General features: G+C 37.6%; 2 protein-coding genes across 5 annotated transcripts in view; one reads left to right on the plus strand and one right to left on the minus strand.

Annotated features, from left to right (window-relative positions):
• Nucleotides 1-15,771, minus strand: part of ak8 (adenylate kinase 8) — a 149,472-nt gene extending 133,701 nt beyond the window's left edge. For 2 of the 3 annotated variants that reach the window (XM_059993797.1, XM_059993799.1), the window contains exons 1-4: nt 15,535-15,771; nt 12,305-12,389; nt 9,781-9,830; nt 5,745-5,858 (exon numbers count right to left, since the gene is read on the minus strand). In XM_059993797.1, the coding sequence (XP_059849780.1) occupies nt 5,745-5,858; nt 9,781-9,830; nt 12,305-12,389; nt 15,535-15,618 (333 nt within the window). In that variant the 5' untranslated portion in view covers nt 15,619-15,771. The remainder of the gene's footprint in view (nt 1-5,744; nt 5,859-9,780; nt 9,831-12,304; nt 12,390-15,534) is intronic. The other variant, XM_059993798.1, reaches the window with a different exon arrangement.
• A 71-nt stretch (nt 15,772-15,842) lies between these two features.
• spaca9 (sperm acrosome associated 9) overlaps nt 15,843-18,699 on the plus strand; it is a 50,776-nt gene continuing 47,919 nt past the window's right edge. For both annotated transcript variants that reach the window (XM_059993802.1, XM_059993800.1), the window contains exon 1: nt 15,843-16,864. The gene's annotated coding sequence lies outside the window, so the exon portion shown is untranslated. The remainder of the gene's footprint in view (nt 16,865-18,699) is intronic.

Raw genomic sequence — 18,699 nt, forward strand, 5'->3', positions numbered from 1 at the left:
TTCCCACAAACCCTCAGCCTGCAGTATTATTTGTTCTCAATTATAATGAAATGTCCATGAAATTTAAATACTTCGTTGAAATGATATGATCACGAGCAATGTCAAAACACAATGCTACTTGACTTAAAATTCAGTTGTCTATTTTAATTCTCCTTTTAAACCATTTGAAGTACAGGATTCAGATTTTACATTATTTTGCTAATATACAGTACTTGTTTTAATGCTTAGAGAATATACTAAGATAAATTGAAGCATTCCTGTGTACAGAGCCAAAAAATGTAAATTCAAGATATTAAATTTTAACAAAGTGCACTGACCAGTGAAGCAAGAGCTAATTAACAAATTAAAAGCTTAAAGGAGCCAGTAAATTTCAAATGGTATCTTTAAAATAGGGGTGTATGGGGTGTCAGGGAGGAGTAGCACCTCTGGTGGGGGAACATGTTGCGTCCTTTTCAGGTGGTTTGTCCACCTTTTGTCCCCACCTGGCACTCAGCTCGCACCTGTGGCTCCCTGTAGCTGTTTGTATGCGACAGCGGCCACACCCCGGGCAACGCCTTTGACAAGCTGGCTAAACCAGGTGAGGGTAGCCGACGAGTCTGAAACCCTCGGTGAGATAGGGAATTGTCTATCCCAGCATGTGAAGACGGGCTCCAGCGGATTGAGTGGATGAGACCAATAGAAGGTCCAATGGTCAAGAAGGGGGTCTCTGCAAGCATCATGGAATGCGCAGAGCACGACAAGACACAGAAGATATCCTGGTCATCCACTGCACCTAGTCCCATACCCAGCCGTCTCGACTCTTGTCTTGCCACTGGATCCAGATGGGAATTGGGAAGAGAGAGTGAGGCTGATGCTGCACAACTCTCCCTCACTTAAATCCAAATCAAGCCCTAGTCTCGACACCATCATCATCATCATAATGGTGTCGAGGTCTTCATTGACGACGATGGATGAACAAGCTTTCACTAGGAGGACTGGTGAACTTATGGCTTAGACTACTAAGAGACTTGTTAGACTGTGCAATTAAAGGCACTTCTGAAGCCACTGATTCCACTGTACTTCCAAGTTAAGATGTTATGGGTGTCATAGTAGCATAGTGGTTAGCATGATGCTATTAGTTTGGGGCATTCCAGAGGTTGGAGTTAATTCTGGGGTCCTCTGTAAGAAGTCTCTGAATGTCCTCCCTTGGAATACGCTGGTTTTCCCTGGGTACTCGGGTTTCCTCCCGTAGTTCAAAGACATACCGAGTAGGTTAATTGATCGTTGTAAATTTTCCCGTGAGGTTAATCGGGTTTGTTGGGGATTGCTAGGGTGGCACTGCTAGAAGGGCCAGAAAGGTTTACTCTGCACTGTATCACTAAATAAAATAAAAAAGTAATAAAGTACAATAATGCACAGAACACACAAGCACAAGGAGACAAGTGAGCGGTAGTTGTGTGGGCAAAAAACGTCTTACTAATGAGAGAGTCCAGAGGAGAATGCCAGACTGAGTTCAAGCTGAAAGGAAGACATCAGTAACTCAAATAACTATGCAGTACAAAGGTGGTGTGCAGAAGAGTAAATCTGATCACACATTGTGTGACCCTTAGACACCACACCGTGCTTAGAGTGAACAGTTTTTAAACAGCATCAGTTGCATGTATTTGTGTTCAAACAGCAGCGATTTTTGTCACTGCTAGTTAGTGAGAAATAAGCTGTAAGACAATTCAGATCTATTTTGTTCACTGCAGTTTCAAGCATGTCACAAACAGTTGGGAGTAACAATGAAACAATGTCACTACTTCAGCAAGTTAGGAACTACAAAGCATTTGAAGCTATCAACAACCATCCTGAATGTTATCTTTGGTCCCCACCAGACACTCAGGTCTCATCTCAGCTCCAGGTAGCTGTTTGCATGCAGCCACGCTCCAGTAAACCGCTTTGAAAGGTAGGCTAAACCAGGTGAGGGTACCAGCAGGTGAGATAGGGACATGCCTGTGCTAGCATATAAGCCAGCTCCAATGGACTGGGCGGATGACATCGACAGTGAGATCCAATGACCAGAAAGGCAGTTCTGGAATGCTCCATGGAGAGCAACGGACACAGGCACAAAAGAAGTCATGGTCATCTACTGCAACCAAGGAAGACCAGAGTTGTGATGACTTCTCACCCAGAGCTACTGGACCCTGATTTCGAAGGTTGAGAGAGAGAAACTCCCCAGTGCAATGGCTTTTCCACTTTAAAAATTCTCCCAAGCAGGTTTCCTGTCATCATCAAATATGAAGGCCAACAGACAGACATACTTTATTGATCCCAAGGGAAATTGGGTTTTGTTACAGCCACACCAACCAAGAATAGTGAAGAAATATAGCAATATAAAACCATAAATAATTAAATAATAATAAGCAAATTATGCCAATAAGTCCAGGACCAGCCTATTGGCTCAGGGAGTCTGACACTCCGAGGGAGGAGTTGTAAAGTTTGATGGCCACAGGTAGGAATGACTTCCTATGACGCTCAGTGTTGCATCTCGGTGGAATGAGTCTCTGGCTGAATGTACTCCTGTGCCTAACCAGTACATTATGGAGTGGATGGGAGTCATTGTTCAAGATGGCATGCAACTTGGACAGCATCCTCTTTTCAGACACCACCATCAGAGAGTCCAGTTCCACCCCCACAACATCACTGGCCTTATGAATGAGCTTGTTGATTCTGTTGGTGTCTGCTACCCTCAGCTTGCTGCCCCAGCACACAATAGCAAACATGATAGCCCTGGCCACCACAGCCTCATAGAACATCCTCAGCATCGTCTGGTAGATGTTAAAGGACCTCAGTCTCCTCAGGAAATAGAGACGGCTCTGACCCTTCTTGTAGACAGCCTCAGTGTTCTTTGACCATCAGTAGTATAGGCAGTGTTCTAATTTGTGTTGCATTTCATTTAAGTAGATAATTTGTTATTCAATTAAATGGTAGTTCATCTTTTTTTTATAACTTTTTAACTATTTCCAAGAAACTTTAGCTAATTGGGGCAACCGCTTAACTGGGCTAAAATGTACCTGTCCCGATGTATCCCATTTAACCAGAATCCATTGTATTTGTATAAAATCACATAAGGTTTCAGGACATATGATAAAAGCTTGGCCAAAGAGACAAGTTTTAAGGAGGTTCTTAAAGATAAAGACACTTGGAAAAGTAGAGAAATTTAGGGAGGAACTTATGGGGATTTATAATGGACTTTAGCAGCTAGATACATGGCTTCCAATGTTGAAGTGATTAAAATAGAAGATGATGGAGAGGCTAGAATTAGAGTAGCACAGATATATTGGTAAGTGGCAGGTTAAAAGATTGAAGAGAAATAGGCAGGGATAAAGCAATGGAGAATTTAAAATATGAATGACCAAACTAATATGTAAATCATCCTGCTCAGATGAACGTTCTTGATTTGAGTTGAGACACAAGCAGCTGTACAGTACCACACAGGATTGATGTTATATTTATTTCATTTGAACAAGTCTGCACTCAATTATTTTGAGTTACCAAATAGTCAATTTAAAATTTAAAGCACAACCTAATTAAATACAGAAAAATGTCCATTAAACCATGATTTTGCCCACAAATGGTGCAACTCTACTGCAGTGTAAGTATCTGTGGAGGCACAACATACTGCAGATGGTGCAACCTAGAAAACAAACTGTTGAAGGAACTCAGCAGGTCACTTAGCATATATGGAGGCAGAGGGATAGTCAACATTTTGGGTCAAGGACCTGCATCAGGACCACAAATGCTGTTCAACCTGCTGAGCTCCTCGAGCAATTTGCTTTGTGCTTCAGTAGTTTCTTTTAGTTTATGTCTTTGTGAAGCAAGGCACTGGGGACCATTTTTTGATACAGTGCAAAGGCAAGTTGTTGTAGTAGCTATAATAAGCTTTGAAATAATCATAAATAAATAATGTTTAAAATCATTCTCTTTCTGTTTCAAATCAGTGTTCGTGAAAGATTCTCTCTTTGTAATCTGATTTATTCTTGACAGAAAGTGACCATATCTCTTCATAGTCATAAGAATGTGATAAAAGCATTAACCAACCTAAACTTTAAAGCCCAGAAAAAGATATTATTATAGACTGACATAATTATGATTTTTTCCAAAATCAAGAACTAGTATGCCAAGAAGATAATTAACACTCCTGCTGTTCTTTAAGGAGCTGTTCTACTCTACAGTCATTTTTCCAGAGCTGTCATCTCCCCCGAGCGGAATTTTATTCCTCTAATTAGCTCCTAGTATCTCTACTTTTCATCCATTTCCACACTACTGCATTACTTAAATTAATTTAAATGGACAGCATTTATTATTGAAAATCTGAAATATGACCACACTCATTCAATTGCTCCAAATGAACCATGATCTATAAAGCATAAAAAAACAGTAAGTACACCACTATCACATAAACTATTAATCACAAGCATATACAAAATCATTTTGACCATGAGACTGGCCTAAATGTCTGTTTCTAAATCTTTATCAATATGATGGAATTTAAAATGGATAAATCAACATAGGGCTGATCTGACATTCTGATTTATTCAGATAATGATGCAATTTGTGCCTACACGCTGAAAAAACTGGAAAACATTTAAGCTTAGGCTGTTAAGCAACAAGTGAAAAAGATGCTACAAGACTACCTAGAGAAGACCATCCTCAACAACCCTAAAAACTACCTCTTCATATTCAATGAACTACCACCAACAAATGCTGTACGTTTCATATTGTGGGAATCACCAGCGCAAAGAAATTGAACTGGACCTGCCAAATTAATTTAACATAATATGAGCAAGCTGGATATTTTGTTGCAAATTGCCTAACCCCTGTGTTTTCCCATATCTGCAAAGCATAACATAAGAGTGTAATTCTTTACACTTCTCTAGATGGGTGCTACTCATGAAAATAAGCTCAGTACCACTCATGACAAAACAGCCTGATCGAATTGTATCCTATTCATAATTCTACACACTTCTCCCTCTACCACAAACACACCACTGCTCCACACGTTTCCCTGCATGCTACAATCCACCAACTTGCTAAGCCTTCCAAAACCCATGACTTCTGAACCAATAAGGAACATAAGATAAATGGGGCGGGGGGAGAGAACTCATATTCTGGGTTCTCCTCTATGCCACACACCATCCTGATTTTGAAATATATCATAATTCCTTCATTATCACTGGGTCAAGATTCTGTACCACACAATCTAACTTCACAGTACTATCACATAGACTGCAAAATTCACATGACATTCCCAAGGGCAATTCAGGGGTCAATAACATGGCCTTCTTGCAACTCCCATGTTCCAAGAATTAATTTAAAACAAGCCTGTTTGGTGTTTGGAATTCTAGAAAAGGCATCAGTATTCCTGAAATAAGGAGGCAACACCCAAAAACATATGAAAGAAATTCATATCTGTTTTCTGATTAAAGTAGGATGCAATAATGCTTACTGGTGGGAATCTCAATTCAAGCAGTCCAATATTTCTAGAGCCACACCTTAATAATTAGGCTTTTGAGGGATGGCAATGTCATTAAGCAATTTATTAACTTTAAAATAAAACTAAACTGAAACCATAGCAACTTATTTAATTGTAGATCTAAAACATGCATAATCTGCTTTCTAGCAATAAGGAAAAGACCATATAACCCAATTTAAATAGCAGCAAACAACACATCAGCACATCACAAAATTGTCATTGGCAAAAGTGTTAATATTTTCAATACCTGAGCTTTAGCTTTTAATTTTTTAATTTCATCAGCAGTCTCAGATTTCCCTTCAGCTAGCATATTATCCAAGGTGATGAGATTTGTGTTGATCTGGTCACACAGCATCTTGGCCTGGTAAAAATAAATGCAAAATTTCACATTTGCAAGCAAAGACAGATGGAAGTTTAAGATTACAATTCAGAATAATACAAACCAACTATGCCAATACAAAATTCAAAGAATTTATTAAGTATTAAACTACCACTGCTGTTTTTTTAATGCCTTAAAATTTTGTTAAATTAATGTCTTCGAATAAGTAAGACAGAGCTATGCCCTTAACCTGTCCACTGAGATCCAGCAATCTCCAAATTTAATCTGAGCCTTATCACAGGACAATCTACAATGACCAATTAACCTACCAACCGGTATGTTTTTGGGCTGTGGGAGGAAACTGGAGCACCTGGAGGAAACCCACGCAGTCACAGGGGAGAATTCCTTACAGGCAGTGGTGGGAATTGAACCCAGGTCACCTATACTGTAAAGCTTTGTGCTAACCACTACACTACTGTGCTGCCCTATTATTTTCATCATTTTTATTTTGGAAATCTTTTGCCCTTAAGAAATTTAGACAAATATTTTCAGAACAATAAGAATATAGATAAATTCCTTTGAGGAGTATTGCAACATTAGATGAAATATGGAGTGGAAAATAACTAATAGCACACATTTCTGTAAAAGGAAAGAGGAATGACCCTAGAAACACTATGGCACTGGGTTGTAAAAATCTTCTTCATGTGAAACATACATAATGAATTATCAAATCATAGAAATGACAGCACATTAAATTAGCTCCAGTTCAACGATTGAAATTAGCTCCACTAATCCAATTAGTCAAGTTTTCACACGATTTCTTTTTAAAATATATTATTTTTCAAACTGTTATTAAATTTAAATTTAAAATTAAGTTGTCATTCCTGAGGTAAAAATTGGTACTTTTCACATCTGCTTTCTCCATTTGAAAAACATTACCAAATTTCTGCGTTAATGCTATGTGTTTCAAACTCACCTAAAATGTGTCTCATCCCTTTTTTATGAATTCAATGAGCAATATTAGTTAGCAATGCCCACAGTAAATCTTTTTGGGATTGCAATGCTTCATGTGGCAGTCACAATCAAAACCAAACAATTTAAACTTACCTCACTACAAAGTGGAAAAGTGATGCAGAGAATTTCCAATAGTGAAGGTTTTTCTTCCCTTCCACACTACTGCATATTTTATCCCAGGTTTATGCTTAAAATCAAAAGAATCACTCCTGATACATGGAAGAATCCTAGCTATAATATTAAATGAGGTCTAAACAGTAATTTTTAAAAGAAGTTTGCTGGATCCCTAGTTTGAACTTGAAGAAAGATTTGAAGAAATTTTTATTTGTCTAATTTTCGATTTATAGTAAAGCATTTTATATTTGAACATGTGCAATTGTTTCCTAATTATGCGAACATGTTTAAATTGTGATCTTCAGACCTTGCCCACTTATAACCAGATTGACAACCAATAAAAGCAATTTTCTCCTGGTCACTATCAAAAACTGTCACTAAGATCAACCCTTGGTCAGTGCGGAGGAATAACAAGAAAAATTAAACGACATGACAAGAACAGAAAAACAGGGAAATTAAATTGTCTAGCAGAGCAGCAAGCATGTGCAACATAAATTAATGTTAACATTATAGAATGAACTAACATTTACTTTATTGAGTGCTGCCATTAGAATATCAAAATATGTTTAGGCCATATATGTCTAATTATTATCAAAGTAAAATCAGAAGTTAATGGGACAGGAAAACTAATTGCTTAAGAAAAGCACAATTTTAAAAAAAACTTACTATACCAAATGCTTGAGTTTACTGTTTTTATATCCAAGAAACTATCAACATTCCAATTAATCTACAGCACTACCTTATCAATTTAATTATGCAATAATTTAAATAATCTTATTACCAACTAATATAACAGGCTGATTATTACTGAGGCTATCATTTATTGGCAATCTCTAACTGCAGCTGAACTATGTGGCCATAGGGCAGCTAAGAATCAAAGCATTGATGGCCAATTTCAATGCATTAAGAATATTTACAGAATAAATGGATGTTTACGATAGGAGAGCAGTTGTATGGGCAGCATTAATGAAATATTACTAAATTCTTATTCTAAAAATATTTAAATTATTTGAATTTGAGTTTCCCAAATGGTGCAGTGAGATTCAAATTCATCTGTCCATGTCAATGCACAGCCTCTGGATATGAGAAGAAAACTGTAACTATTATGTATAACCATATAACAATTACAGCACGGAAAAAAGCCACCTCAGCCCTTCTAGTCCGTGCCAAACGCTTACTCCCACCTACCTGCACTCAGCCCATAACCCTCCATTCCTTTCCTGTCCATATACCTATCCTATTTTTTTAATGATATAGCCACATCATTCTAGTGGGTGGTGATGTACCAATAATTTAAAACAGAATTTCATTCATTTTACTTTTTGAAATCAATAAGTGTTAGTGAAATTGTAAAGATGACAAAATCTGCAGATGCTGGAATTCCAAGCACCACACACAAAATGTTGAAGGAACTCAGTAGGCCAGGCAGCTTCCATGGAAAAGGGTAAACAGTCAACGTTTTGAGTCAAGACCCTTCATTAGGACTGGAAAAGAAGATGAGAAGTCAGAGCAAGAAGGTGAGGGGAGGAAGAAGTACAACGTGGTAGGAGATAGGTGAATCTGGGAGGGAAGGAAGGGTGAAACAAAAAGCTAGGAAGTTGATTCACCTAGCCTTCATGTCCAGCACATAAATCTCCATAACTTCCAGGTGAAGGACACTTGAAATCATCTACTGTTTCCAGTATTCCTGGCATGGCCTCCTATAAATCGGCGAGACCTGACGTAGATTGGGAGACCTTCTTTCACTGAGCATATATCCGCCAGAAGAAAAATGGGATCTCCCAGTGGTCACCCATTTCAATTCTACTTCCCATTCCCATTCTGACATGTCAGTCCATGGCCCCCTCTACTGCTGTGATGAAGCCACACTCAGGTTGGGGGACCAACATTTTATATTCCATCTGGGTAGCCTCCAGCCAGATGCCACGAACATCAATTTCTCAAGCTTCCAGTAATTGCGCTCCCTCCCCTCGCCACCTTCACCATTCCCATTCCCATTTCCATCTCTCATCTTACCTCCTGACCAACATTTCCTTCTGGTGCTTCTCCCCCTACTCTTTCTTCCATGGTCTTCAACCTTCTCCTATCAGATTCCCCCTTCTCCAGCTCTTTATCTCTTTCACCTATCAACTTCCTAGCTCTTTGCTTCACCCCTCCTGCTCTCCCAGCTTCACCTATCACTTACCATCTTGTACTTTTCCTCCCCTTCCCCCACCTTCTTGCTCTAACTTCTCATCCTTTTTCCAATCCTGATGAAGGGTTCGGCCCGGAACATTGACGGTTTATTCTTTTCCATAGAATCTGCCTGACCTGCTGAGTTCCTCCAGCATTTTATATTTAAGGTATATTTATGATTAATGCAAACTTCAAAAAAAGTAAAACAAATTATTTGGTTGCAGAATGTGCTAAATGCAGCAATAAATTATATCAAGGCAATGGAATAAAAGAAAATCCAAAGTAACATGAAGTAGCACTAAGTTAGCAAGAACAGCATTGGAATGAATTAATGACGGTTTTCCCTTTCAAAACTGAGATAGGAAAGCAAACAACCTATGTCAAAATATAGCTCAACATGTTTTACAAAAATTAAAAGCAAATTCAATACAAATATATATCAAATAATCAATCATAAATAATGAATGCTCGGATGAATTACTGTGGACTGTGAGATTAATTTTGCTTGAACCATGAAGTATAAAATTATTAGTCAGCCCAGATTTGTTTTGAAATAACATTAGTTCTCCATGAGCAAAATATGAAAAAATATCATTCAGCCTTTAACATTTTTTTAAAATTTTCTACTTGTATAAATATTTTAAATATAGAATACACTTACAATAGAAAGCTTCCCTGAAACAGGCGGACCCAGCAGAAATACCCGGGGAACTATTCAGGATTAAGAAAAAAAACTGTTAATTCTAATCAATACATTAAAAATATATATTAAACAGGCATAAAAATTGAAGACAAGTAATAAAATTCCACTCGAATACTGTTTTGTGTAAAATAATGCCAAAGTTAGAGTATATCATGTACATTTTTGGTAAATGGCACTTAAATAAACATACTCATTCTTATTTATTATCATATATCTGACCTAAACTTATAAGCTGATGGAGTTCCCTTTGTATAATAAAACCTATCCATGCCCAAGTACTCACTACAAAAGCAGCACTTCTGCAGCTTCTGTATGAGAGAGTCTAATTGCATTTCACATCAGGATTTACTTATATCAGTGTAAGTGCAGTTTGATATGGATTTTTGAACACTTTACTCAAAAAGATTCAAGTTTTTAAAGTCAAGATTAGATACTAAGTAGTCACTCCACAAAGTTTGATTTTAAGTCATTGAATTTTTGTTCTCTACCACTGTTTATTATCACTTTCTGATGTAATTCATTCCAACATACAGTATTAATTACTATTTTCATGATTGTTTTACTAAACTCAGTTCAGCTAGAGACTTGACATCTGCCAAACGTATTTGCATACTTCCACAATAACGCCAGAAGCTGGTTCCCTGTTGTCTGGTGGATATTAAAATGTTCTCTGTGTTGTCTCTTGAATCATATTTTAAATTTCATTTCTTAACATCCAGTCTTTGAGATTGCTGAGTTTTCCAAATTCTCAGATCCATTCTTTCCACTCTAACAAACAGCATTTTAGAAAAACAGTTAATAACATCAATTTTCAATAAGAAATGCTTCTAACCTTAGGTAAAATGTTTGAAGCAAAGTAAGTGTTATTTGGAGTATCAGCAGAATTTGTGTTTATAAAGTTGGATGCAAAAGAAACTGGTAATTGTGTAATGTGATTTTGAGATTTAAATTGCTCAACGTTATACAGTGAACTAAATGCAGCCAATAATTCAATAAATTCAATTTATGGCTGCTTTCAAAACTTTTGAAGTGCAATACTGTGTACCTACACAATTTTACTCATAAAATGTAAGATAATGGCAGTACTTCTCTGAATTATACTCAAAAACAGCATTCCCCACTGTTAAATGATTTGCATGCAACACAAACTAGACAACTTTGAAGCAGTACAGATATGTACCACAGGAGTTTTAAAGGTTTCATAAAATATAATATAGGAATTTATTTAAATGCAATATAGGTGCCTCAAGAATAATGTATCCGAATCCAAAATGCAAATACTTATTTTCAAAGTCAATGTAAAAATCAATGAATTATTTAAACTCAATACAATCAGTACTAAACAAACTCTAGCGCCATCATCAGTAAATTCCTTTCAAACTACTTCAAAGCAGATTTTTCTCTGGCAGACAGGCCTCTTTTGAGGATTGTCTAATCTCATATGTAAGAATAAATCCTCAGGTGACTCAAGCCTTTACACTCATATTCTCCAGTTAAGGGATCAGTGAAAAGCAGAATTATTTTATTATTAACACAAGGTCAAACTCTTGTTTGGGGGAAAACACCGCCTTGGGCTATTGTAATGTTTATTCCATACAAAAAAAAGCTATGCTTGCCCTAGGTCATATTTTTCAATAAAAGGAAACAAAATCATTCTGTAATTGAACCACTTCCCTTGTAGATTTCTAACTGACAAGACTGCAACCACATTTTTAGACACTAAATTTTGTCCACAGCTGTTACTGGTGCACAGATTTGAAATAATCAACCTGTTTTGAAATAAGACACTGAAAGACAATGAAGCACAACCATGAAGAAAATATACAAAACAGTTTTATTTTAATCAAATTAAAATATGTCTATGATAATTGTTTGTCTAAGCTTTAGTTTTTTATATGAAATACAGTATAATTTCAGGAAGGGAACTTCTAACCATAATCAAAGAAAATGGGCTGTAAACTTTTCCTGAATTTAAATGGAAGAAATTTCTGTCACTCAGTGAGGGGAGGTTAGATCAGTAACCCAGCAACTTAGTGTATGCAAAGGAGGTGAGACAAATAGGGTGAAGTAGAGTTGAATATAATCAGGTAATACGTAGAAACTATTGCTATTTTTGGATAAGCAGGAGCTAGAGATAGACTGAGGAGAAAACCAGAGATAGCAATGTTGGAGAAAGAAGGAAAGCCAGAATGAGCAATTCATTGCTTTTAATTGCATTGATAGGACAAATGCAGGCCCATCCAAACTGACGGCAGTATAAAGTAATACAACAAATAAAGTAGTAAAAAACACCTCCTCTATTTTTCCTTAACAAAACTACTCTAAAATTGCTTAACTATGAACTTATTAATTGAACTCATAATGAAGTAATGACAATCATAATTTTCTCTTTGACAATGCAAATAGTTCTGTGCTGAAATTTTTAAAACACTTTAATATTTTTAAAAAATCTACTCCTTCTGAGATGCGAAAGTGTCCTAACCTTCATCATTTTCCTTTTTAAAATGGTCGATCATATACTGAATGGGATCCTGTGGCTTATCCACCAGTAGGCACTGCAGCATTCTCTGAAGGACACAAAATAAGTTTAGCAAAAAGTTAGTCATCCTGATAACCTTCCCATACCCTCTTTCACTCTTTATACATTGTGTATACAGGAAAGAATTAGGTACAAGTATAATAGCAGTCTGAAAAAGATTACAAGATCATCTTTGCAACCAAAGTCTCAATGAGTCACACATTGCAGCATCAACAAATGAAGACAACCCTTCAGCCCATCTGTGTACACCTTCCTGAAGACCAGACCCTTGTTCTTATGACAGCACCATTTCATTTCTTAAACACATAACGCTCGATTAATTATTCATTTGGCTGCAAATGCAAAAACTTTCAGCTGCTTTACATAATTGAAAACTCAGTTTAATCTGGTTCCCAGTAAATGTATGTAAATAGAGATAGTATAGTCCTGACCACTAAACTCCACAGATATAGCAAAAAAATCATACATGTTTGCTTATGCCTTTCAGGAAGACCATCTACCGTCCTTTCTGAATGTGTTTATTTGTGTCCCATGGCCCACCAGTGTGTTGACTTTCAATGAAGGGAAAGCTGGGATAACCAAAAAATGGTAGCATTGCTCACAATGTCTACATCCTGAATGAATAAATAAAAAATGACTCTTTAATTAACTGTTATAACACTTCATTGTATTTAACTTTGAATTTAAGGATATATTTACTTGTTTAATTAAAAAATAATTATTTAATCTTTTGTTTTATATTTACAATACTCACATACCATTTTAAATCAATTTCTAAAGTATTTGCAGTTACCTCATTACTTTAAAGCACAGATCATAATCAGGTCTATCCTGATTCATTGCTGCCACTCATATTAGTATGTGCAATACGTAGATACATTTCATGAGCTCTAAAACCATTTCCTTCTCATCCTTCAAAACAATAACTCAACCAGTTAATTGAACCATAACTAAAGAAAAAAATTCAGGCACAATTAAATTGTTCATTTCAATCAGATCACACAAATTTTATGGCTGCTGAAACTTTGAAATAATAACAAAATGTGCTGAAAATACTCAAAAGTTCACAAGATACCTTTGAAGAAACAAGTGGTTGAGGTTTTATGTCAAAGACCTTTCATCAGAACTACAAAAATGTTGGAAATGAAACATATTTGCAAAAGGGAGGTAGGCAAAGAAAATAAAAGGATTTGGTGACACAGTGATGGTGGTATTAGGTGAATGAAAGTGGTAGAAGCTGTTGAGTAATAACATGTACATATGTTTGGAGGGAAAGTTACAAATGAAACCAAATTAAATTTGAAATAACAATAGAAAACAGAAAAATAAAAGTGCTGGAAATGTGAGAAACAGGTCTGAAATGGGAAATTACTTAAAACTACTGAATTCTTTGTGGAGACCCAAAAGCCAAGTTAGAAGATAAGGTTACGTGATAAATCTTTGAGTCAATACAGGAAGTCTAACACAGAAATGTCACAGTGGTGTCAGATGAAGAAGTAAAAGTGACAGATTAGGAGCTTACAGTCACTCTTGTGAACTAACCTGAGGATTTATCTGTGCCTGGTTTTTCCCAATGAAGAGACAGTCATTGAATCCATTATACTAAGCTGGATGAAGAACTGCTTCATCTGGATAAAGAGTTAGGGTGCTCAGTTGATGGGAAAAGAGGTAAAATGAATAGTATTGCATCTCCTGAAGACATTGAGAAAGCAAAGGGTTTATAAAGGCAACAGTTTCCTTGGGATACAGGGAGAAGTTCCCTTGGAATTCTGAAAGAGTAGCAGAAGAATAGATGTGTCCGGTAACTGCATGAACTTGAGGATATTGAAAATAAAAATGGATGATTCATTGAATGTGACAGATAGTGAGCTAGAAATGGAAGAATCAGAGAAGTTGAAAATAAAGGAAACTTTATTCTTTTTCGGGATAAGAATGGAATTGTGGAAAGAAAAACTGACAAGGTTAACACTTCTGTTGACTATAGTGGAAAGAAATCATGTTTGATATAAAAGACATAATGGGAACAAAGGCATAGAAAAATATGTTGTCACAACATATACAATGAGATGGAGAAATTCTGAGAATGGAACTGAGTCCTATTAACATATAATGAATGTTAATCTACCCCTAATCTAATCTAATCTACCCCTCAAGTCATGAAAGGGAAAGGAAAAATTAAAAATGGACTGACAAATTGTAATCAGGATGGACATTGGCAGCAATTATGACGCGTTCAAATTCTTTACAAGTGCAAAAAGAATGCAAATATAGCTGTTTATGTACCAAAAATCAGAGCCTATGTACCATAACATAGCGAACCTGGACCACTGGATTGGCCCAGGTTTGGATTTGGGCTTTATAGTTGCAATTTGGATAATATCATCCAGGACACATCCTCTTCTTATTAGTGCCAATGGGGAGGAGTTAAGGGAACTTGGAGATGCACACTGGAAATTTTAGGAACAACTCCTTCCTCTCCACCACCAGATTTCTGAATGGTCCATTAATCCATAAACACTACCTTTGCTCTCTTTTTGCACTATTTATTTATATATAATTGTTATTGTAACTTATAGCATTGTTATTTATTATGTAGTACTGTTGCTGCAAAGCCACTAATTTCACAACATACATCAGTGATAGTAAACCTGGTTGATTCATGGAGTTACTAAGGTGTCCTTTGAGAATGGACAAATTTACTGCCTAGGGTTAAGACCTAGAGTTGAAGTTTACAATAAGTTCAGAAAATGATTCTTAGATAAGAAACTATCTAATGACAACTAACATCATCAGACACCTGTGGGTCTATAAACTAAGCTCCTACTTTTAGTTGAAGCAACCAGTTTAACAAATAATCTTAAATTTGACATTCTGAAGCAGGAGCAGAAGACACTAGGTAATGAAACATCTCAAAGATGCTAAAATCAACAGAATTATAAAACTGGGTGGCGGTGGTAATTAAAAATGAAGATTAATAGATCATGCACCGATTTAAACAAACGGAGGTGCCTCCAAGGCAGTTGTATGGTCTTTAATTAAAAGTATACTGATTCAGCACCTTGGTAACAGATGCGATTTATAGGCAATAAACAACAATGAGAAGATTATAATATCAGGAAATACAAGGATAATACTTTTAATGACATTGAATTTAAAGTACTGGAGCTGTTCACCTGAAGTGTTTGAAACACACAGTGCTTTTCTGCATAAACGCCGAGCTCTGGAGAAATCCGTAGCGGCTTCTTCGTGGCGTCCATTTCTTTTGCTCTTTAAGCAGTTGTGAAGGCGAGACCGTTCAATCAAGGAGCTGACCTACCGGCTTCCCTCCAGTTACTTTGTTGTTTGTGTTTTCCTTGCTTCGTAGTAGCAATCGCTGCAGCGGAAGACCATGTTTCCATGGGAACGGCGCGGCCACGTCACCATGGCAACCGTCGGCGAACTGGTACGTCAACTGTGGGTGACGTCAGAGAGAAGGCTCGGCGCCGAACGCTAAACGAATTGCTCGGGTTTCAAAGCGATTTCACGTCAGTAAAACCGGCGAAATTAGTTGACGACTTGTTTATTCAATAGTTTGCAGACTTACTGCTCCTGACTGCATGTGTTACAATAATCCACCTGGAAGTGCGAAATAGAAGACCATATAAACCGTGACTAACTTTCTAATCGCATCAAACTTCTCCAAGCTTTCATATCCTGGAAACCCTTCGTTACCACCGTTTGGCCTTAACATGATTCATCTTTCAGGACATCATACAAAAAGTGAGAAGTTAGATAACTTGAATGAAGAGAATTAGGAGGAGGAATTGGCCATCTAGCCCTTCAAATAGGCTCCGCCATTCATAAAAATCGCATGGTTTATAAATACCCTCGGATCTATTTTCCTCGATTAACCCCCTGACCGCCTTATTGAACTTAATGGTCTCTGAGCCTTTAAAAAAGATAATTCCAAAAGTTGCTTTCTGTGTGCAAATTCTCTCCTGAAAATGTGACCAATGTTTTCAGCTTCTTCGGCCAACATTAAATCTTCATCAACCCTGTGAAGCCCTTTAAAAATGTATTGACCATTCAATGATGCTGTCTCCTTTTAAACTCAACATGCTCAGTCATGGGGCAAGTTCGGCAACTCGGGAAGTAGAAAGCTTGAAAGAACGAAAATCGAAGTCGGAGATTTGGGACATAAGGACTTAAAGGTAGGGTCTGTAGGCAAGAGGCCCTATGTCCACAGGACTGAGAGTCCAGGGCCAAGTACTGTCCCATTCAGGTCTAAAGATTTGATCTCTGTGGGAGATTTATTACTCTTGTGGGATAACGTATTTCCTGACAAGTGAGACTTGTGGGTGTGAAACAATCTCAGGTTCTGATGGCCTCCTCAATGGTGGTTGTAGGAGTTGACTCTGGGACTGCAGAAAGTGGTTCTGACTACTCTAGACACATTCCTTCCGGACGTGTCGACATCCCGAACAGTGCATGGCAAGCTTCATGGGACGATGTGGATCATAATGTGTGAGTACAGTGTCTGACATCACCGCTTCCTTTACCTTTTGTGAACGACCTCACACTGCTTTGTCCAAAGTCATTTCTTCCTGATCTGTAGCAAAGTTCAAGGGGTAGAGCACAGTAGCCAAGTTTGGCAGGAACCTGTGTAAGTAATTGACAAATCCTAAAAAGGACTGCAGCTGTGACATGTCCTTTGGCCTTGGTACATCCACCACTGCTTGAATTTTCTCAGCACATTTGTGTAATTCCTTTGTGTCAATGGTGTTACCACAGTAAGTGATGCCTGGTTTTAACAATTCATACTTGTTACATTGTGCTTTGAGTCCATAATCTTTTTAATATCGTCTTGAGATTTTGGAGATGTTCCTTATCATCCTTACCAGTAACAATGATGTCATCCAGGTAACTCTGAGTGCCTGGGCAGCCTTGCAGCACCTGGTCCATCGCCTTCTGCCAGATTGCAGGTCCAGATGCTACTCCAAAAATAAGCCTATTTTAGTGATAAGGTCCTTTGTGGGTGTTTATGATGAGAAACACTTTGGACTCTTAATTCCATTTCCATTTATAGGTAGGCCTCAGCTAAGTTCACTTTGTTGAAGTGTTTCCCTCCAGAAAGGTTTGCAAAGACATCCTTTATGCTGGGCAGAGGGTATTGAACTACTTTCAGTACTGGGTTGATGGTGACCTTAAAATCACCTTGAGTCAGTGGACTGGGTCATGTTCAAGCAGTCATCTGTGGTTCTGAATGACTACACCAGGGTTGTAACAGACTTTATTAAAACAGCTGTAGATGAGTGTGTCTCCACAAACTAGTCAGAGTTTACTCCCGATCAGAAGCTCTGGATAAACAATGAAATCTGAGATTTGCTGAGAGCCAGAGCAGAGGCATTCAAGTCTGGAGATCAAGAATGCTACAAGAAGTGCAGGTATGATTCCCAGAAAGCCATCTCATGGGCGAAGTAGAGATTTCACATTAGACTACCTTAGGCCACGAATTTATCAATCACCCCCTGCTGTGTACCACTTCTGGAGGTCCAAAACACTGACTTCTACAAATTACATGACCGCTGGGCTAAGTATGTAAATGTAAAAAAATAAATGTGCTAGATTTTCTAAAATAGACTCCTGCTACCTTAGGCCATGAACTTATCAATCACCCTCATGTGAATAAATAGCAATAAATAACGAGAGCGTGAAATAACAACATAGAGTCCTTAAAGTGAGATTATTAGTTGTGGGATCACCAGAACTAGAATGAGTCTAGTTATCCTCTTTTGTTCAAGAGCCTGATAATTGAGGGATAGTAACTGTTTTTGAACCTGGTGGTGCGAGTCCTGAGGCACTTGTACCTTCTACCTGATGGCAGCAGCGAGAAAAGGGCATGGCCTGAGTGGTGAGGATCTTTGATCTTGAATGCTGCTTTCCTATGGCAATGTTTCGTGTAGATGTGCTCAATGGTTGGGAGGGTTTATCTGTGATGTAATGGCCCAAATCCACTATATTTTGTAGGATTTTCAGCTCAACGGCATTGGTGTTCACATCCCAGATGGTAATGCAGCCAGTCAATGCACTCTTAATCACACATCTATAGAAGTTTGTCAGGGTTTTTGATAACGTGCTGAATCTCTGCAGACTCCTAAGGAAGTAGAGGCACTGTTGTGCTTTCTTTGCAATTGGATTTATATGATGTGTCCAAGATAAGTCCTCTGAGATAGTGACACTCAGGAATTTAAAATTATTGACCGTCTCCAATGAGTACTGGTTCATGGACCTCTGATTTCCCTCTCCTGAAGTCTACAATAAGTTTCTTGGGCTTGCCGACATTGAGCGAGAGGTTTTTG

The sequence above is a fragment of the Hypanus sabinus genome, chromosome 18 (assembly GCF_030144855.1).
Source record: "Hypanus sabinus isolate sHypSab1 chromosome 18, sHypSab1.hap1, whole genome shotgun sequence".
Taxonomy (NCBI): domain Eukaryota; kingdom Metazoa; phylum Chordata; class Chondrichthyes; order Myliobatiformes; family Dasyatidae; genus Hypanus; species Hypanus sabinus.